The sequence below is a fragment of the Phascolarctos cinereus genome, unplaced genomic scaffold (genome assembly GCF_003287225.1).
Source record: "Phascolarctos cinereus isolate Bilbo 61053 unplaced genomic scaffold, phaCin_HiC Scaffold_3;HRSCAF=262, whole genome shotgun sequence".
Lineage (NCBI taxonomy): Eukaryota > Metazoa > Chordata > Mammalia > Diprotodontia > Phascolarctidae > Phascolarctos > Phascolarctos cinereus.
In genome coordinates, this window is record NW_027555736.1 from 39,755,807 (window position 1) to 39,777,378 (window position 21,572).

At 37.4% G+C, this 21,572-nt stretch overlaps 1 protein-coding gene across 7 annotated transcripts in view; it reads right to left on the reverse strand.

The window, feature by feature from the left end:
• CCSER2 (coiled-coil serine rich protein 2) overlaps positions 1–21,572 on the reverse strand; it is a 120,525-nt gene that overhangs the window by 72,822 nt on the left and 26,131 nt on the right. For 4 of the 7 annotated variants that reach the window (XM_020994702.2, XM_020994704.2, XM_020994701.2 and 1 more), the window contains exon 4: positions 131–175. The exons of the other annotated variants lie outside the window; for them this stretch is intronic. In XM_020994702.2, coding sequence (XP_020850361.1) covers positions 131–175 — 45 coding nt within the window. The remainder of the gene's footprint in view (positions 1–130; positions 176–21,572) is intronic. 7 annotated transcript variants of the gene reach the window in all.

Below are 21,572 nucleotides of genomic sequence, written 5' to 3' on the forward strand. Positions count from 1 at the left end.
CTGAACACAAGTTTTTGAAGTATAATTTTCTTGTTTTCTTTATCTTTTTTATTTTTTTTTGAAATTTGGATAATTTAGAAATACGTTATACATGATTTCACATATATAATTAACTGATATTTTTGTTTACCTTCTCATGGGGTGGGAGGGAGAGAGAGAATCTGGAATTCAAAATCTAAAAAGAAAAAAAGCATGCAAAAAATAAATAATAAATTAGAAAGGAAAAAAAAGCAAGTACCCTCTCACCAAAGCAACAAAATACAAACAGCCTCTCAAGAGTCATACCAGAAGTAAATAATCAAACTGTTACAAAGCTGATATAATCTTTCAAGAACAAGATTATTGGAGCAGCTAGGTGGGTGCAATGGATAAAGCACTGGCCCTGCAGTCAGGAGGCCTTGAGTTCAAATCCGGTCTCAGACCAGACACTTGACACTTACTAGCTGTGTGACCCTGGGCAAATCACTTAACCCTGATTACCACACACACACACACACACACACACACACACACACACACACACACACGTTTAACAACCTATTTAGATAACTATCCCTGACTGAAATAAAAGAAATTCAACATAGATAACAGCTGTCAAGATTTAGATTTGTTAATAAATTTAGATATTATGAACCTCAAAGAAGGAAAGGTTTGCTGAGTGATGGTGGTAGAGGGAGAATATAGAAGTGACAATGGGAGAAAACGTATTTCAACTCTCTGGCCAATGAGTTGGGGGTATGAAACAAAGTATAGCCTAATGGAGAAGGTGACCATGGGTAGATGCAGTATTATGTGGGTGGAGGAGGAGGAGGCAGATTTCAAATAGTGCCAGAAAATGGAAATGAGAAAAGTTCAAGTTAAAGCAAAGTTTGATAACTATTGAGCATGCATTCCAGAGGGCACAACGATCAGGATGGGCAGACATGGGATAGGACATATTGTGAGAGGTGAATGGAAAGAAGGAAGCAGAGTGATAGAGGTGTGGAATACCGTTTCTTCACTGGTACCTGGAGTTTATTGATCAATTGAGAAATGGCTGCATAAATTACAGTATAACATTGTGCTATAAGAAACAAAGAATAAAAGGAATTCAGGAAAAGGCTATTAAACATTAACCAGAAAATTCAGCAAAACCTAAGAAAAACTATGAAATGATGCAAAGTGAAATAAGCAGAACAAGTTAAAAAATAATACAGGTCCATCCACAACAATGTAAGCAAAAAGAACAATAAAAGGAAACTGAATATTATGGTATCATAACAACCAATCCTAGCCATGAGAAGAAATGAGGAAATGCACTTCCTTTCACTAGAAAGGTGGACAACTATGGGATGGAATGCTACAAACACTTTAAGACAGCTGACTTGTCACTTGGTTTTTCTTAACTATATATTTTTCCTTTGTTACAAGAGGAGACTCACTAGTCAAAGAAGTATAGAGCCAGGAATGACTAATGTAAAAACAGAAACATCAAAATTTAAAAAAAAAATTAATGAAATAAAATCCTATCCATTCCCTCATGAACCAGCAAGTTACTAAGTGCTCCCTAAGGTTTTCCTTGATTGTAGCTCTAGAAATTTCTCCTTTGTTGAATCTCTCACTACATTTTATGTCTCCTAAGTATTTACAATATTTTGATCTACATTATAATCACACATACATTTCATCATGCCAACTAGACTGTAAGAGTCTTAAGAGCAGGGATCGCTATCTTGTGTCTGTGTCCACTAGCACCTAGCAGAGTGCCTTGTACATTGTTATTATTTTGTCAGTTAGCCATGTCCAAATTCTCGTTACCCCATTTGGGGCTTTCTTGGCAGATACTGGAGTTGCTTGCCATTTCCTTCTCCAGTTTATTTTACTGATGAGGAAACTGAGGCAAACAGGGTCACCCAGCCAGTAAGTGTCCGAGGCCAGATTTGAACTCAGGTCCTCCGGACACCAGGACCGGCTCTCTATCCACTTAATAAATACGTGCTGAATTAGGTTTCACCTTCCTAATCTGTAAAATGAAGAGGTTAAATTAGTCTTTAAGGTCCAGATCATTTCTAAAATTTTCTCACTATCTAATTCCTCTCCCATCAATCAACAATCATATATTAAGTGCCTATTTTGTGCTGGGCACTAAATACATACTAGAGCTTCAAGAAAAAAAAGTGAAAGTCTCTGTCCCCAAGGGACTTACATTCTATCTGGAAACAACCTGTACACATCTAAGTAAATACAAAAGATATACTAAATAACCACAAAATAATTGCCTAACTTCTGGACACCCAATATTCTCTGTTCCCCCAGGCGAGTACACCTCAGACTGCTTTCCCAATCCACATAATGGCACTGGCTTTTTAGAATCACCTCTGATGACTCATCAAAATACTTTTCCTTAGTTTTTATCTCTCTACTAGTTATTAGGACGAAACCAATAAGATTAAGGAATTTATTTCTAAGTCGATACCAATAAAAAAAAAGCAATGCTTTCATCCAAGTAACTATAAAAATACTAAACATAACTGTTCTTGGGGAAGAATTCTGTGGACAGTACACTAGAGATATCTTTTAATTTGATATTAATTCATTAATCATTACTCTGGGTCTCAGCAGTCATTCAGTTGACCTCGAGGAATCTCCAGTTTAAGGCAGAATGGGAGAGATATTCTGGGGCATGGAGTTCTTTCAATAACACATACATAAACACATATAAAAAGGGTAAAGAATTACCTACTCCACCTATGGGTAAAACCAACCATGGCTGTACTCTGACCTAACTTCTCCCTTTCCATCCCCAACCCCCAATTTCCCACCCTGGGAAGCTATGGAAGAACAAAATTTTTTAAATGTCAGCACATTTTGAAAAACAATGAACCCCAGGGCTAGAGATTTGAACTTTTTCCATTTTCTCTATCTCTAAATAGTTTCATTAACATTTTATAGTCTGTCCCTTATCAGGTTAGAGAAGTCAATAGAAAAATTCCTTAAGTACAGTAAAAGCTGAGTTACCCAACAATCTATTAATTGTAAAGCTCTAAAAATTTGGCAGTTATTATATTATCCAATATAAATCTAAAATCTATAAACCCTGTGAACCCATACTTTTATTGTGCTAGAGGCTTCAGGACAACCTAGCACCTAATAGGCAGGTTTACACATCATCATTCAAAGCAGAGATAATCTTACAACATTCTCTAGGTTAAACACTACTTTCTTGTCCTAGAGGGTAGACAATGAGTAATCAGATGGATAGAAGAGGAAATCAGTCCTTTTGTCAGTGGATAGCTTTCCCATATATTCATTTCAGATCTTTGAAGCAGTAAGAAGAGGAATTAAGGTAACAAGAATTAATTCTCAGTTTACTATAACTCATTCCCAGCATCCGCTGAATTGCTAAGTGTTTATATTATCTCAAAGCAATAAATTAACATTTTTCTTTAATAATTTAAATATTTATTTAGCACCTACTATTTCCAGAGTACTACAGACATAATTTAAATAAGATACAGCATTTCTCCTCATGGAGTTCACATGCTAGTTAAGCAAGTTAAGCATTAAGGAGGAGGTAACATTCCAACAATGTCCAACAGATTTAAGGTTGTTATAAACCAAGAGGACCCTACAGTCTCCATAACTGTGTGACTCATTTAATTTATTAGGTCAATTATCAAAGGCATACACCAAATCTGAAGGCATTTCTCAAGAATACTCTAAGGAAAATGAAAGGATTAAAGGTCCACTCTAACTCTAATACTTAATAAATCTACGAAAAGAAAAGACTTAGGTGAACTTGACATGAAAATTCCAAGAAAGAAGTGACCACTTCTAGATTGGGGTAGGGAAAGAGAAATCTGGGAACATTTTAAGGAAGAAATAACAGTCACTTTGGGCCTTACAAGATTTTAACAGGGGTGGTAGGAGGTAGAAGGAAGGACATTTTGGGCAAGGGAATCAAAATGAGCAAAGTTATGATGGTAAGAAGGTATAAGAGCAGGCAAGTGGTTTAGTTTGACTATACCAAAAGTTGCTTGAAAAAAAATAAACAGAGCTAAGGTTGGAAAGATAGATCCTCAAGTGCAGCCCTTTGACTGAATCCAAATTTCACAGAACAAATCTCCTTAATAAAAGGATTTGTTCTGTAAAACTCGGACTCAGTCAAAAGGCTGTACCCAAGGAGGTTCCCCATCCCTGGTTAGAGCAAAATTATGCCAGGCAGGCAACAAGCAATTACTAAGTATTTACTATGTATCAAGCAGTGTTCTTTTGTCCCTGCCTTCAAGAAGCTTGCATTATAATGGAAGAAGACATGACTTAAAAGGGAGCGGAAAGGGGGGGAGGAGGGAAAAAATGTACCTACCCCAGGGGCATGGCAGTGGAGAAGCAGAAGTAGAGCCAGGGACTGAATAAAGCAAAACTGGCCTGGACCTGTCCCTAAAATGGAGGCTCCCAGACGGAATGCACCGTTGGCATGGTGGAGGGAAGCTCCAAAATGATGACTCAACTAATTCATGGTGAGCTGAAAGGTGGACTTAAGTCATGTTCTGGAAAAGCCTCACACAGCCTTAGAAGACAGACTGAGAGGAAGAAGAAGGTATATTCCTTCTACCCTGGTGGCCCTGCTAGGGATTTAAAAAGCTAATTTGGAAAGCATGAGCAGCACAGCACAGGCTCATCAACCAATTAAAAAAAAAAACTAAAAGGAAAAACCAAAGGACAAAGTGAAAGAAAACAAAAGCTTTGGCAGAGAAGAAAGAGATCAAGGTGGTGCAGGAGGTCCACGGTGCCTCTACAGGTATCTCCAAAGGAAGGACTCAAGCTGAAGCTACTGGCTATACTTAGCTCTTCAAACTGAAGGGAGTTTCCCAAAAAGAAATGCTCTTGCCTCAACTTCCCCTCCTTGTGCCTATCCAGTAACAGAGACTGTAATATACTCTCCTTGGTTTTTTTTATCTAAAAGTTTCTGATATCCTAATCTTGTGTCAAATGAAGAGGTTACTAGAATATGTAGAAAATTAAATTAGGACAAAATTCAGCCCAAATGTTAGGAATTTTCCTAAATGGGGGCTCTGAGCTTGTGGCTGCACAAAAAACAAACAAACAACAACAACAACAACAACAAAACCAACCTTTTTGTCTCAAATAAACTCCAAAATACAGCAGAGGAAAGGACAGTGGAGGCTATCATAATGCTACGGGGCTAAAAAAGAGCAGAATTATTGCAATAAGGTTCAGTTCAGTCATTTTTCAGTCAAATCTGACTCCGTGACCCCCATTTGGGATTTTCTTGGCAAAAATACTGGAGTGATTTGCCATTTCCTTCTCCAGCTTATTTTACAGATAAGCAAACAGGGTTAAGTGACTTGCCCATGGTCACAAAGTTAGTAAGGTCTGAGGGTGGATCTGAACTCAGGAAGATGAACCTTCCTGATGCCGAGCCCAAGTGGATGCCAAGCTATCCAGTGAGCCATCTAGCTGCCCACTGAAATAAGGAGTGGCTGATTAAATCTCCAGAGAAAAGGGGGATAGACAATAGAAAGCAGTGATCAAAGAAAACATCCACACTAAAATACCATCCCTCCCTCAAACGATTATAAGAAAAATCCTGAAAAGAATTCAGGAACACCTCTACCCAGCAGGGAGGTGGGAGCAGAAAGGATGCAGTACTAGATGGCAAATTCTATTCTCAGTACTGATACCCTTTCCTTGTAATTCCTCCTCAAATTAGAGGTAGTTAGGTGACACAGTGGAGTGATGGCAGGGCCTGGAGTCAGGAAGATCTAAGTTCAGCTCTGGCCTCAGATATTTAGTAGTTGTGTGACCCAGGGCAAATCACTTAACCTCTGTCTGGCCCAGTTCCTCAACTGTGAGATGGTAATAATAATACCATCTACCTCCCAGGGTTGTTATGAGGATTGAATGAGATGATACTTGTAAAGCACTACAACACCTAACACATTAGCAGGTACTTAATAAATATTTTCTTCCTTCTTTCAAGACTATGGTAATCCAAACTGTAGGACTGTAAGGAAATGTTTGTCCCTCTGAATTACAAATCCCAAATTCTAGTTAATTATCAAACCCCTATTCCAGCAAGAAGGAAAATGACTATAGAATCTTAAGAGTATGTCGAAATTCAGGGGACTAGAGGAGTAAAAAGGAGTAGTCATAAAGGTAGGAGGAAAGCAATAATAAGAGACTATGAAGGAGGGGCTAGCTAATCAATAACTGCAAATACTGCAGAGAATAAAGAGGATGAGAACAAATAAAAAGGTCACTGCATTTGCCTATTAGGTCACTAATGTGTGACCTTGTAGATACGGTTTCAGTAAAGTTCTATGTAGGCTGCAAGAGTGAGTGGGTAGGTAGTCAGGAAGCAGTAGTGAGTATAGATAATTTTCAAGAACTCTTGCCAGTGAAAAAGAAACAGAGCTGTAGATCAATGGAGTAATCGGGTTAGATGGTCGTGCAATAGGACAGATAGGAAAGACCTAAACATGCCTACGAGAAGACCATGAAGAGAGAGACTGAAGATAGTAAGGAAAAATGACTGATGCAATAAGATCCTGGGAGAGGAAAAAGGGAATAGAATCAAGGCAAAGATGGATGCTAAGTCTTGGTAAGAATGGTCATCTTGTCTCTTGACACAAGACAGAAGAAAGAAAGGAAAGATAAAGAAAGAGGTTTTGAAGAAAACAGGTAAGTCAACAAATATGTATTAAGTTGAGGAAAGCACAGTGTAGAGAACTGGGCCTGAGGTCAGGAAAACCCGAGTTCAAATCCTCGAACACTTAACTAGCTGTGACTTTGAGCAAGTTACTTAGTCTCTGTTTGTCTCAGTTTCTTCATCTGTAAAATGGGGAAAATAACAGCATCTACTTCCTAGGGCTGCTGTGAGGGCCAAATGAGATAGTATTTGTAAAGCATTTAGCACAGTGTGTCGCACATAATAAGTACTCTATAAATGTCAGCTACTATTAAGTTCTACTACCATGCTAAATGCTGGGATTACAAAGATGACACAGTCCTTTCCTACAAGAGGTCACCACATCGTAATGAAGACACAATAGATATACAAATACAAATAATTCAAGGTAGAATGTTACCGAATAAAAACGTCTGTTAAAAACCAACTGTGACATGGCACTATGATAGGTGATATATATATATGCAAAAACAAAAATAAAATAACGTCTTTCTCTTAAGGGAAAAAAAGAAGACATGTGACATGATCAGAGATAAATGAATACAAGACATTTTGTGAAGGGGGAAAACACAACTACTTAGGAAGATGAAATAAGGCTTCACAGAGAAGACAGCACCTGAAGACAATTAAACAAAATCCTCTAGGGAGTAAGAGATACAGAATAAGGGAAGGCTTCATGTGGGGAAAGGCACCTGTGCTGGGCCTTGAAGGAAGAAGAATATTTGAACAGGACAGAGCAGGAGGAAGTATGTTAAAGAGATGGGAGAGAGCCTACACAAATTCATGGAGGCAGGACAGGGCTAGAATACAATGAGATACAGTAGTCCAACTGTGATCAAACTAACCTGCAAAGAAGCTGGTCCAAAGAAAATAATTTGTCCAAGTGCATGCTAACCAATTTATTTCAAAGTCAGACATGAAAGCCTAGTTTTTTTGATTATCATGTTCAATCCCCAGTCAAATGCCATGTTGAAAAGTAGGAGGGTACCAGAGACAAAATTTCCCAATTTTGCCAGGGGCTGTTCACACTGAAAAGGGACAGTTGTTTAGTCTGGTTGGGAAAAAGTATGAAGGGAGGTGGGGTAATAATTCCTGAAACTACAGGTTAGCAAATTTTCATAATGGAGATAAATGGAGTAATATGTGGGTGGTGAGGTAGAGGTGTCTTGTGGTGGTGCTTCCAAAGGCTACTGAGAATAGTACAGCAAACTATACAAAGGCCAGTAAAAGGGAAGAGTGACTTGAGTTGGAATACCTCTAAATTATCCAAACTATACCAGGATGCTCAATAGCTCTTAAAACCCTAAAGAGTATTAATATGTAAATGTTATGAAAAATTTATTGAACAGAAATGAAATAAGAGAATTTTCCACACTGAGATCTCCCCCAAGCTCCAGCCATTCATTTTCAATTAGATGTCTTACTAGATCCTCAAATTCAACGTGAACAAAGCAGAATTTATGTCTTTCCTCCCAAACCTGCTCCTCTCATAACTTTGTAAATTCTGTCAGTGGCACTACTATTTCTCCACTCTTCCATGTGGACAATTTTTATTGCTAACACATAAACCCACAGAATATCTGAATTGTAAATATTCTTAAAAGTTATCCACCTCCTCATTTCATAGATGAGGAAACTGAGGCCCAGAGAGTTGAAGTAACTGGTTTGCAGTGACACAGCAAGTAAGCAGTACACAGTCAGCCTTTCTGATTCTAGTGCACTCGGATCATGCTTCCTCAACGACTTTCCCTTCTTCCCCTCTCCTATTTAATCAGTTAGCAAGTCCTACAGATTCTGCGTCCACAACTTATCTCTGGCGCTCATCCCTTTTCTCCATCCCCACCGTCATTACTCGCTTCCTCTTACTGCCTAAATGGATAACTGTAATATTTTCTTAATTTGTTTTTCCTCCTCTCTTCTCTCCCATAGTAAATGTTTAATTAATGCTTGCTGACTGACTACCAAATATATTCTTTATACTCAGGGCCTTGTATGTGGTAATACTTAATAAATACGTGTTGAATTAAATGCCTGGAGTGTCTTATTACTCCTCTGACAAAACCTTTTTGATGGACCCCTATTCCCTGAATAAAATGCAGCATGGTGTAGTGGAAAGAACGCTGGATCTGAAGTCAGTAGAGACCTGGGTTCGAATCCCACCTCTGATACTCAGTAGTTGTGTGACCATAGACTAGTCACTTAATTTGAGTCTCAGTTTCCTCATCTGTAAAATGAGGACAATGATACCTGTAGTACTTACTCACGGAGTTCAGAGGAGTAAATGAGATAATGTTTGTAAAGTGCTTTGCAAACCTTAAAATACTATAAATTAACAATTATGATTATAATCTTCAACATCAAAGTTCAAATTCTTTTTTTGGGGGGGTGAGGCAATCGGGGTTAAGTGACTTGCCCAGGGTCACACAGCTAGTATAAAGTTCAAATTCTTTAGCCTAGCACCTACGACTCCACGATTCAAGTCAACATATATTTATTAAATACCTACTAAGAATTAAGCACTGAGAAATAAAAATTTCTTCATTTCTAATGAGAGGATTCCAGGTATACACAGGTAAGTGATTATACAAGGTAAATTGAGGCAGAAGAGAACACTAGCAGCTGAAGGACTCAGGGCAGTCTCCTGGGGCCTGTCTCAACTGATCCTTGAAGGAAGATAAGAATTTTAAAAGGTAAAGATCAGAAGAGAGAATTCCAAGAATGAAATGCGAGAATAGAGAGTTATGTTTAAAAAAGGCAGGTAAGACAGGTTAAAGTCAGATTTCAGAAAGCTTTAAATACCAATGGAAGGAGTCTGTATTCTCTCCTTGAGGCAACAGAAAGTCACTCAAGTTATTTGAGAAGGGGAACAACACGTTCAGACTTGTGCCTTGGATAGGTTATTCTCGCAACTGTGTATAAAGGTGGACTGGAAAACAGATGATACTAGAGGGATGGAACCAACTGGAAGACTGCTACAACAGTCCAGATAAAAGGTAATGGAGGCTTAAATTAAGGTGGCAGCCACACACACTTACAAGCCACTTAATTTTTAAATGAATTATTATCAATAATATGAATGAGGTAAGCAAACAATACACCTATATAAACCATCCATGTGCTCAATACTATGGATACAAAGACAAAAACCAAATAGTTCCTGCCCTCAAGAAGCTTATAGTCTATCTAAGATTTCATGTGCCTACTCGTAAGTACACACAAAACATAAACAAAATAAAGATAAGGTTATTGGTTTTTGGAGGAGGCAATGTTCCAGGAGAAAGAGGGCCAGCCCTGGAGTCACTACTCACAGATTCCGAAGGTTTGAGAAAGACCCGTGCACATTCTGTCACTGTCTGTCACGTACTATGTGAACAAGGCCAGTCACTTACTCTTTCAGTGCTCTCAAGGAACTCTCTAAAACTAACTCTCTAAATTTAAAAGGAGCTGTTAATCTGCATCAGCAGTAATACTATAATTATAGATCTTAAACAGCAATAACAACAAAAGATTAATAACAAATTTAAAAAAACAAAATATTTCAATATCAGCTAGCTAGTGTATTGTTTGGAATATTAACTTCCCTAAATGAGACAGAGAGAGAGAGAGAGAGAGAGAGAGAGAGAGAAAGAGAGAGAGAGAGAGAGAGAGAGAGAGAGAGAGAGACAGAGACAGAGACAGAGAGACAGAGAGATGTACGTGAGTGCATGGGCATTATCAACTAATTTTAAATGCTTAGAATTTTAGACCTGGAACATACTTCAGAGATCATTTAATCCAAAATCGTTATTATAGAATAGCCCCAGGATGGTTATACAACTTACCCAAGGTCACACAACTAGATAGGGGAAAAGCCAAGACTAAATCCCAGGCCTTTTTACTGCAATCCAATAATATTTTCCACCGCACCAAATTGTCTCCCTAGGATTTTTCATAGATCTTAAAGTCTTTTGTAAAAATCTTCATTTATAAAATTCCTCTTAAGTGGGGAGGCACCAATATCTTATTATAATTCATTATTACATGAAGAAAATACTCCACATTAGTGATTTACTATTTATTTTTACCCTGAATGTCTCTCACATATTTGTGCTTTTTTAAATCATTTAATTTTAACCTGAATATATCTTTTATCTTTGTGCTTTAAAAAATATGTACACACTAATCATAGTTCATAACTTCTAGAGCTGAAAAGAACCTTACAAATTCCCTGGTCATGGGATTGTAGAGATGGAGATGGAAAGTATCTTTGAGGTCATCTAGTCTGACTTCTTCATTTTAGAAAAAACTACTGCTCAGCAAGCTGAGATGGCTTGGTTCTACTACACTATACCACTTCTTTTTCAAGGGCCAAAATCTACAACTAGCAGCTTATTGCTAGCAAGCGACATAAGTTAATGAAGAGAGTCCAGATGTGTTGTCCTAATGTCTTCCTGATATTACGTTTATATTTAAGCAATAGAAAAGTCTATAAGAGGATAATACGTATGGGGTCTTTGTAGTCACTTTTGAGACTGTTAGCACTAATATTAGACCACATTACCAATAATTTTCTATTTTTCTCAATAAACATGAAATAATGTAACAAAACTAATGGTAAATACAATGGATAACACTGGTGCTACTTGGTAAAAGTTCAAGTAAATGGTCTACATTTCTCCTATCTAAAATAACTTTAAAAGGGTACAGTTGCATATAAAATCCTATGCAATTATTTTAAAGTTATTTTGATTATCTGATTACAGGATGAGGTGGTGGGAATTTATGTGCTGGGGTTTTTCCCACATTATTCTTATAGGTTTTAGACTGTAAGAAAATTTTCCTTCACATTGAAGAGCTAAAACTGGCCTGTTACAAGAACTGTATTTTTTTTTATTTACAGGACTTTTGAATAATGATATTTGAGATATGCTAAATTTAAATTCTAATTTTCATTTATGTTAAATTTTTGTCTTATATGTCAGCAAAAAGTAAATATTCTTCCAAAGATTAAAATGTACATGCTGAATTAAACAGCCACTCTCTATCTTTGAAAACTAAAGCCAATATAGAATGATCTGCCTAGGAGCCAATTACAGACACATTCACAATTCATGAAGTTTAAACGGACCAGGCAAAAGATATGTGCACACAGAACAGCCACACCAAAGAAAACAGTGCCCCCCTGTGACTACTGTACAATTACACTAGATATTTTTTAAAAGCATCACTGAAATTTTAATAATGAAAAAAAAGTAATACTGGGATTTCCTCTCTCCAACTTTCTCTCCCTCTCCTTCTTCCTCTCCCCCTCAAATACACACATACACACACCCTATATCACATATTTACCAGTCTAGGGGAGTTTCCCAATTAATTACTTTACCTTACAAAGAGTAACATATTTGAGAAGCCATGAGAGTATGATAAATTAAGCCCTATTCCTTACAATAAAGGTACCATCCAAGTTCCTATAGTACTTCTGTGCAGCATGTGCTTAATTTATTAGATGAATCATGGAAAAGATTAATCCTAGTGGAGTAGAAAGAACACTAGGGGCTTAGAGACAAAAGATGTAGATTGATATCCTAGTTCTGACACTTAATAACTTGAATGACTTTGAGGAAGTCCTCAGTATTCTCATCTGAAAAATGAAATGGCTGGACTATTAAATTCTTTGATTTACAATCTATTCTTCTGTGGAGCAAATTAAAGTCATGGTTTGTACCATCTTCAGGTTAATTTTAACTTTTGCAATTTGATTGATGCAGGTTTCCCAAAAAGTACAAGGTTAATTTTCTGCGGTACTCCACTGAACAATGTTCGCTGCAGTTTAGCATGACTTATCGATAAGGTGTCAGTGCCTAACTATACATAAGTTTATTTTTAACTATAATAGAAAATTTAATAACAGTATTACTACGACAATTCTGATTTCTAAACAGGGACAGCAAATACCTTTCTCAACTCATTCTTAATATTCTCCCTTTTGAAGTTTTCTGCACATTTTTTCTTAATAAAATACACACAAAACAAAAATAAATACTATGGTGTGAAAAGACTCATAATTACTACATTTAATAAGTTTAAACTTTTTAAAAACCATGAACTTTATACAATCATATCAACATATTCTAACTAATGAACATATATACCACAGTCTTAACTAATCTGCTTTAATTTATCTGAATAAGGAATGACAGGGGTAAAACAGTACCTCTGGGTCTCCACTTTCCTCATCTGCAAAATGAAGAGATTAGATGAGGTGATCTCTAAGGTCCCTTCCAGTTCTGTGAGTATTAATACACACATTTCTTTCAGCGAAGTCCTATCATATTTGTTAAATACATTTTTATTCTGAGGTTTTCATTTACCTACAGATAGCCCTTCTCAATGATCTGTAAGCTGTGCCTCCAATACAACATCTGTAATGTCTTTACATTTTTAGCTACCTACAGACTGCTATTATGACACGTGATGCCTTAGAAATTTATTTTGTAGATGAGCTATGTCACAATTCATTCAACAATCATATATTTATTAAGTGCCTAAGTAAAAAGAAAATGTATGTAGAAATAAAGGGGAACAGAATTCTAAGCATTCCAAGTTAAAACGTTCCTTTTTATCATAAGTTGAATATCAGAAAATTTCTCAAATCAAACCTACCACTTAGCTACACAATGATAAGCATTAGCTTTGACCAAGAAACAACTTCTAATATTACATAACAAGTTTCAGATCAATTATCAAATGGAATTTCATTTCTTCTCTGTTATAAAATCTATGCATGGTGTAAAATATCTTCAGCAAAACGTGTGAATTTTGCTTAGATAATAATATGTATATTTGTCTAGAGCTAACAGGCTTATACAAAACCCTCCTCACCATCCTTTGAGGTAAGTAGTACAAATATTATCTCACCGAATAACAATTTCAGAGTTAGTTCTTCAGATCTCCAGTACAGGGGTTCTTAACCTTTGTTATATCATGAATCCCTTTAGCAATCTATTGAAGCCTATGAACCTGACCCAGAATGTTTTTAAATACATAAAATTAAGAGGATTACAAAGGGATCCAATAATAATGAAAGTTATTAAAAGTTTAAAAATAAACCAACTAATTATCAGACCCCAGCTTAAGAACCCCTAATCTTGTCCAACCCCGTTAAGACATAGCCAACAAGTAAGTGTCTTTGATACCCACATCTAAGGGGCAAGTAGGCCTATTTCATTTGGGATACTTGTACTAGTTAACACGCCATCTACAACTAAATTCAATTTAGCACAGATCCAAGCACCAATACCTACAGTAGAACCTTCCTTCAGAGCTGACATGGAACTACGAATACCTACTCAATAACTATTCAGTGAATAACTTGATCCCATGAGCTCTAATATTTTCTAATCCATATTTCTCCCTCACTTGCACAAGAACAGTATAAAATATTCTGTCAGGTTAAGGGATTTGGACCAACCAAGAACACCAGATTTTGAAATATTATAATAGCCTAAAAGGGCTTTGCCAGCCTAAATTTGAAACAAACATATTGCACATTTTATTTATATTCTTTCATCTATATCTAGGTTTTATTTTACCTAATAGTTTAGATGAAATCAGAATTCAAGACTCAAAAATTTTTCCATGGGAATATTAATTACGTACAACTCATAATTAACACTTGGCTTATTTAAAGAATAAATTATACTGAAAACTTTAAGCTGAATTCCCTAAAGCAAAGACTAATATAATGGATATTTTTAATGTTTTTAACTATTAAACTTGCTTTATTTAGCAAGTTAATTGACATTAGATGATTTGCAAGTAATTAAGGTACAGTAACAGAGCCTTAAGGAATTATAAAGAAAATTAACTTTACATAATCATTATCTAAAAAAAACAGTCTGGCAGCCACAAAACCTGGGTTCCAGTTCTATCTTTCCCATCCACTTGCTCTGTGACTTTGATCATGTCACTAAACAATGCTGGACCTGCTTCCTCACCTGTGAAGAAATCTGGTTATATTTGAGGCCTGTTCCAGCTGTAAATTCTTTTATTAAGCGTTCCAAGTTAAAACGTTCCTCTTTATTATAAGTTGAATATCAGAAAATTTCTCAAATCAAACCTACCACTTAGCCACACAATGATAAGCATTAGCTTTGACCAAGAAACAACTTCTAATATTACATCACAAGTTTTTACATCACATTTTTTTTGGAGGAGGGAAGGGTAGAGAGTTAAAGGCTGTGGCCTTTCAATTAAATCAATATGGGTATTCCCTACGTGCAAACTCTCTCCACTGATAGAGACTGACAACTGCTAAGGACAACTAACTTTTCTGAAATGCCTTTGTAGCACTCTTAGTAGAGTGTGCTAGGACTGCAAAAGGCCTTCTCCAGTTCTCCAAAAGATAACAGTTAACAAACAAAAGGAGACTCACTTGGCCATAGTAAGAACATTATTCAACATGGATAGGCATCAAGGGCACATGGCAATCTATCAGCCAAGCATCAGAGTCCCCTGGTCAATGTGTCTAATAGAGGCCTATGTTCTTTTGAAGTTTCACTGATATCTAAACCACCACCTTATGGAACCATTTGCAGGGAAAGCGAGATGATTTCTGTTGCCTTTATGAGCCAGTAGTGACATTTAAGTGAGAATTAAACTAACTGCTAAATAAATAAAAGTTTTCAGAGAAAAATGTCTACGATCAATGCCTCCACTTCCTTTCCTCTCTCTTCTTAACCCTCTATTGTCTGACTTTATCATTCAACCAAAATTGCTCTCTCCAAATTGGACCATTTGCCAGAAGCTAACTCTTCTTCCCTCCTTCTCATCTCACATAACTCAGACACCTTGTTCCACTATGTCCTCCTTCACTCTTAACTCTGATGAAGGGATGGCCTTTCTCTTTGCCAAGGCAAACCCCTCTTCATACACTCTTGATCCTAACCCCCCTCCTCTTCTTCAGCAGACTGCCCCCTCTATCTTCCCATTCTCTGTCTGATCTTCATCTTATCTACTGGATCCTTCTGTTGCCTGACCACATCACTAGCTATCACCCTATGTCTCTCTTCTCTTTTTCAACAAAACTCCCTGAGAAACCTACGTGCACTAGGTACCCCTACTTCCTCTGCTCTCATTTACTTCCAGACCCTCGCAATCTGGTTTCCAACTTCTTCTATCAACTGATAATCAAAGTTACCAATGATTTCTTAATTGCCAAATCTAATGCCTTTTTCTCAATCCTCATTTTTTTATCAATCTCTCTGCAGTCTTTGAAACAGCTGATCCTCCTGGATTCTTTGTCCTCTAGGTTTCCATGACAATATAATGTTTTTCCTCCTACCAGTATGACCACTCTTTCTTAGTCTCCTTTGCTATATCTTAATCCAGTCATTGCCACTAACCACGAGTAAGTTCAAGGCTCTGACCTAGGCCCTCTCCTACTTTCCCTTATCAAGTTTCATCATCTCATCAGTTCCCATGAGTATAATTATCTTCTCTATGCAAGTAATTCCCAAATATATATATATATATATATATATATATATATATATATATATAGTTTCCTAATCTCCTGCCAAGCTGCAGTTCCACATCACTACCTGCCTTTTAAACAACTCAAACTGAATGCCCCATAAACACCTCAAACTCTCAGTATGTTCAAACAGAAATTATTATCTTTACCCCCTAACCTTTTCCTCTTTTCGATTTTCCTGTTACTGCTAAAGGCACCACCATCCTCCCAATCATCCACTTTTATCCTTGCGGTCATGAGCCCCCATATGTGGCATCTATGACACTTGTGACACTTATGTACTCCTACAAGCAGGTCACTTTGCTTTTGTGGTTCAAGCATTATTTTCCTCAAACCCAAAGGAAAGCACTGGGTCACTATTTAATAACCCAGTGCAAGTGAACTGGCCAACAACAGGTCCCAGGCCAAGCCCCACTTGACCATAGTCTCGGCCCTGAATGGCTCAGAATGACTGTAAATAGCAATTGTTTCAGTTTTGGCCAGAAACCCTGAGGGTCTTCCCCTCCCATATTGTTTTGTTTTGTTTTTTATTTTGACTAGGTAAAAGAGGCCATTCTCTGCCTCAATCTTACCTAGGTTTAATCACTAAATGGGCCTTGCCTCAGTCAAACTGAGAACCGTCAAAGACCTTAGTTCAAAAAGGCCAAGGTCTCCCACTGCATCGGGGGCCATCTCCAGTCATCCTGATCTGTAGCTTGCCATTGGACCCACATGGCTTCAGAGAAGAGAGTGAGGCTGGTGACTCTGCACAGCCCTCCCTCATTTAAATCCAATTCACTTGCATGTCATGGCATCACCTCCCTGATGTCACAGTCCTCTTAAAGAACGAAGGACAAACAAGAATAACCCAGTAAAGGCATGTCATGTCAGAGTTTCCCCACCAGGTGGCACTCTCCTGGAAACCCTGGTCCATCAGCTCTTTTAGTTCTCTGCCCGATGTGTAAGATAGCCAGCCATCTGCTAGGCAATGATAAAGTTTACATAGAAGCACAAAACAGATTTGCACTTGTTTGCAGTCAGCTTTGAAGGAAAATATTTCCTGACACAATGGGCTTCTTGCACAAAGCTAGAGAAAAAGGACAGTCAACACATTTCTTGGACAACCTATTACTTGGGAAGCACAAACAGTGAAAATATAGACTAGACTAGATAAAAGCACAAAAGAGGCTCTAACTATGTAGGCCTGAAGGGGAAGGGTTTGATTCAAGACCCCAGAAAGCATGTTGTTTGTTTTTCTTTCCTGTGGGATGGAGGCACAAATCACTGAAGGAGGGAGAACAAGTCACCTGACTTCTCAGGACCTAAGTTTCCTCATTTATCAAACAAGAGGATAATTTCAATAATGCCTAGGAAGAAGACTCACTTGAACTGATTCAGAGGGAAGTGAGCAGAACTAAGGGAATAATTTATGCGGGGACAACACCCAAAACAAACAACTCTGAAAGCCTTAAGAAGTCTGAACAACACAATGACCAACCACAATTAGAGAGGACTGATATTTTTTTTTGCTTTCATTTTTTTTGCTTTCTTTTTTTTTTGCCGGTGAGGCAATTGGGGTTAAGTGACTTGTCCATGGTCACACAGTTAGAGTCAAGTATCTGATGCCACATTTGAACTCAGGTCCTCCTGACTCCAAGACCACAGCTCTATCCACTGCGCCACCTAGCTGCCCCTTGAGAGGATCGATTATTAAGCATGCTATCTACCACCTGACAGAGATGTGATGAATTCAGAGAACATAAAGAAAATACACATTTTTTTTGGACATAGCCATAAGGGAATTTCTTTTGCTTGACATTGCAAGTTTGTTAGGCGGCTTTTGTTTGTCTGTTTTTATTGGAAGGGAGGGTAAAGAAATAGACTTTTGTTAATTGAAAAAACAAAAATCTAACAAATGAGGAGTAAGATTAGTCTATTACTTTATCCAATCACTCACCAAGATCTGTAATTATCTAGTCTCTCCATCCCACTACTCCTAGCCCCTACTATCTGATTCCTGTATTACTACATCTCTATAATAATCTTCCCATCTCCATTCTCTTTCCCTAATTTATGCTGTGAAGATTAAGTGAGATGTTATATAAATATATGTATAAGATAATAAGTATTATTTTGCAAACCATAAAGGGCTATAACAATGTTAACTATTATTATTACTATTCTGAACATATAATGAACCTTCCTAAAACACCATTTTTATCATTATGTAGTTTTACTCAAGATCTGTAGCAAAGTCCCTATCCCCTGACAACAAATCTAAACTCTTTCTGCCTTTAAGAATTTTCTATAATTCATGTCAAGACAACACATTTACCACTAAAGAAGCCAAAGTTAATTTATTATAAGGGGAAAATTCCTTATAAAAGTTACATTAAATATAATTTTAAAACTCAATCACTTAAATATTTATTGTTAAAACTTATAAGTATTTAAATATTTTAAAACTTCATACTGAATGATTTTTTAAATCATCATTTAATTTTCCTCTGCAGACTATGAGTTTAACAAATGGAATTACAGAATCTTGGAATCACAAGGAGCCTTAAGGGTAATCTAGTACAACCCACACCTGAGGAAGAATTCCTTCCAATAAACAAATGCCCCACAAGAGGTCATCCAACTTCTACCTGAAGACCTCTATCTCTATCTCTCCAGACAACCTCTCAAGACAACCAATTCCAGTCCTGAACTGTCCTAAGGGGAATTTTTCATCTTGAATAGAAATCTGTCTACCTACAACGTGTACTCACTGCTCAAACTATTAGCTTCCATACTAGCTTTGTGACTGACTTCTAGAATTCATCATCAGCTTCTTTCTCAGTTTCTTCCTCTAATGTTACTCAACCAAGTATTCTCCCATCATATCTGTGCCATTCAGCTCACAGATTTCCCTACAGGGTGAATCTTGATATACAGTGTTAGTCCCCTCAGCCTTTTTAATTATGCCCTGCAAGTGTTAGTCACATCTTGGGAAGGCAGCTCACCATATCAATTATTCATGTCAGGCTGACATGATCCACTTTGGTTTGCTTTAGGAGGAACTCATCATCAAATATCAGAATCACATTTTTTCCCTCCTCTGATCATTACTAGGAGTCTGTTGGCAGTACCTGTGATTGCTCACTATTATTCTCTGGAGTATGGGAAACTACAACCTCTCCAGAGGGTCCAAGTCCATTCTCTATCAGAAAAGCCTCAAATCGATTAAGTGGCTCAAATGGTTGAGTGTTCCTGAGTTCCATTCTTCTACCCTTCAAACTCCTGAAAGCTTAGGTTCATCTCTGCCTCCTAAAATTATTTTTCTTTATTCTTCTCAAAGCATTATTACTTACACTTTTTCAAGGATGACTTTGTTCTCCTGAAAATCATTCATTGAGCCCTTTCACCTTCTCCTCCTGGATGCTAAAAAAATACCTTTTGGCACAATGTAAGGAAAAACTTCCTAACCAAAAGAAGTTTCTAAAAGTGTAATGGCCTACTTTGGGGAGTGCTAAGTTTCTTATCACTAAAGGTTTTCAAGGAAAGGCTGTATGACCATTTTTCAGAGGTGTTGTAGAGATGTCTTCCTGCTTGGTGCTCAGGTGTAGATTAGATTCCTATGGGATTCTTCCAGAGAAGTTCCTCCCAATTCAGATGATATGAATCACATCTGAATCATATCATGAGAGGCAACATGCTAAAATGAAAAAGGTTTTGTGCTTATGAACTGAGAACTGGATTTAAATCCTGACATTTAAAAGTTGTGCACCTAGAAAATAAGTAATCTGATCACTCTGACCCTCAGTTTACTCATCTGCAAAATGGTTAGATTTATATAGCTAAAACAACTACTCACAGAATTGCTGTGGGTAAAGTAAGATAAAGCATGTAAAGTTCTTTGTAAACCTTAAAGCATTATGTAAATGTAGCTATTATCATTTTCACCACTGTTTGACTCTCTGTATCACCCAGTCAAAATCTAGGAAGTTGTTGTCTACAAAGCTCCATGATATACCTCTCTTACTCAGTGAGTTCAGCATCTGGCTCACAATCTTTCTCTCCTCCCTAACTCCTATCTTCATATGAGAGGATTTTGGTACACAATGTTACTGCCTCAAACTTCCTAGTTCCTCAATTTACTCACTCTCCATATCTTATTCTTCCAGCCCACCTCAGTCATACACAAGGATAGTCATACCCTTGATCTTGCCATCACCCACAAATTCATCATTTGTACATTCATGAACTCTAAAATTCCCTTATCTGATCATAATCTATTGGCATTCCACTCTGTCTCTCTCTCTGCCTTCCATTACCAAACCCTGCTCTTTGTCTAGACTGTAATCTCCAATCCCTTGATCCCTCAGTTCTCTCCCACGCCATCATCCTTTCCCATCTTGACCCCTTCATGAACTAATTTAACTCTATACTGTCTTCTTCTCTTGTGTTCCTCATCCCTTTAACATATTGCCAATCATGCATGCTAACTTTAAGCCTTGGATCATTCCCACCATTCCTGTTGCCTTCACTTCTACATAGTGATGCTGAATGGAGGGAAAATACAACCATGCTGACTAGGTCCACTACAAATTCATCTTACAAAACTTCAACTGAGACCTCACCTTTATACCTCCTCATTCACCAAAGCAGCTCTTCCAAACCTTTTTCCTTCTTCCTTAAAATTCCCAAGACTTCCCCCACCCAGCTGAGAACCCTGCCTCATATTTTACTGAAAAAACTGAGGCCTATACCTCCATCTTCCCTCCTCTATTCTCACATCACTGAGTTGCCTTCTGTCTCTACCTACTCCTTAACCCCCATCTCACAAGATGAAATGGCCCTTCTCCTTCTTAAGGCCATCCCATCTTCTCCAGCAGATCATTTCCACTTTCTGACTTATCTTCAATCTCTCCCTGTCTGTTGGCTCCTTGTGTACTGCCTACTGACATGCCAACTTCTCTATCATATCCAAAAAACCATCACTTGGTCCAGCCATCCCCACTCTCCTGTCTTTTGTGGCTAAACTCCTTGAGAAGGCTATCTAAAATCTACTTATCTAGCCCTAACCTCTCAGCTGACCTGAAGTCTCACATCTCCAACTGCCTTTGTGACATCTCGAACTGGTTGTCCAGTAATGTAACATATTAAACTCAGCATATTCTAGACTAAACTCATCTTTCCTCCCAAACCCTACCCCACCTTCAAACTTCCCTATTATTGTCTCTATGAACATACTGAAAAAATATAGGCTAGATAAAAGTACAATTAAGTGGAGTATTACATTACCCCCAAAGTGTATTGATTAATTTACTGATGTCAAGTTGTAGGCAGTTCTCCAGCTATGGAATGAAAAAGAGTTCTGTCCCCAGTTCTGTTTCATTTTTATCA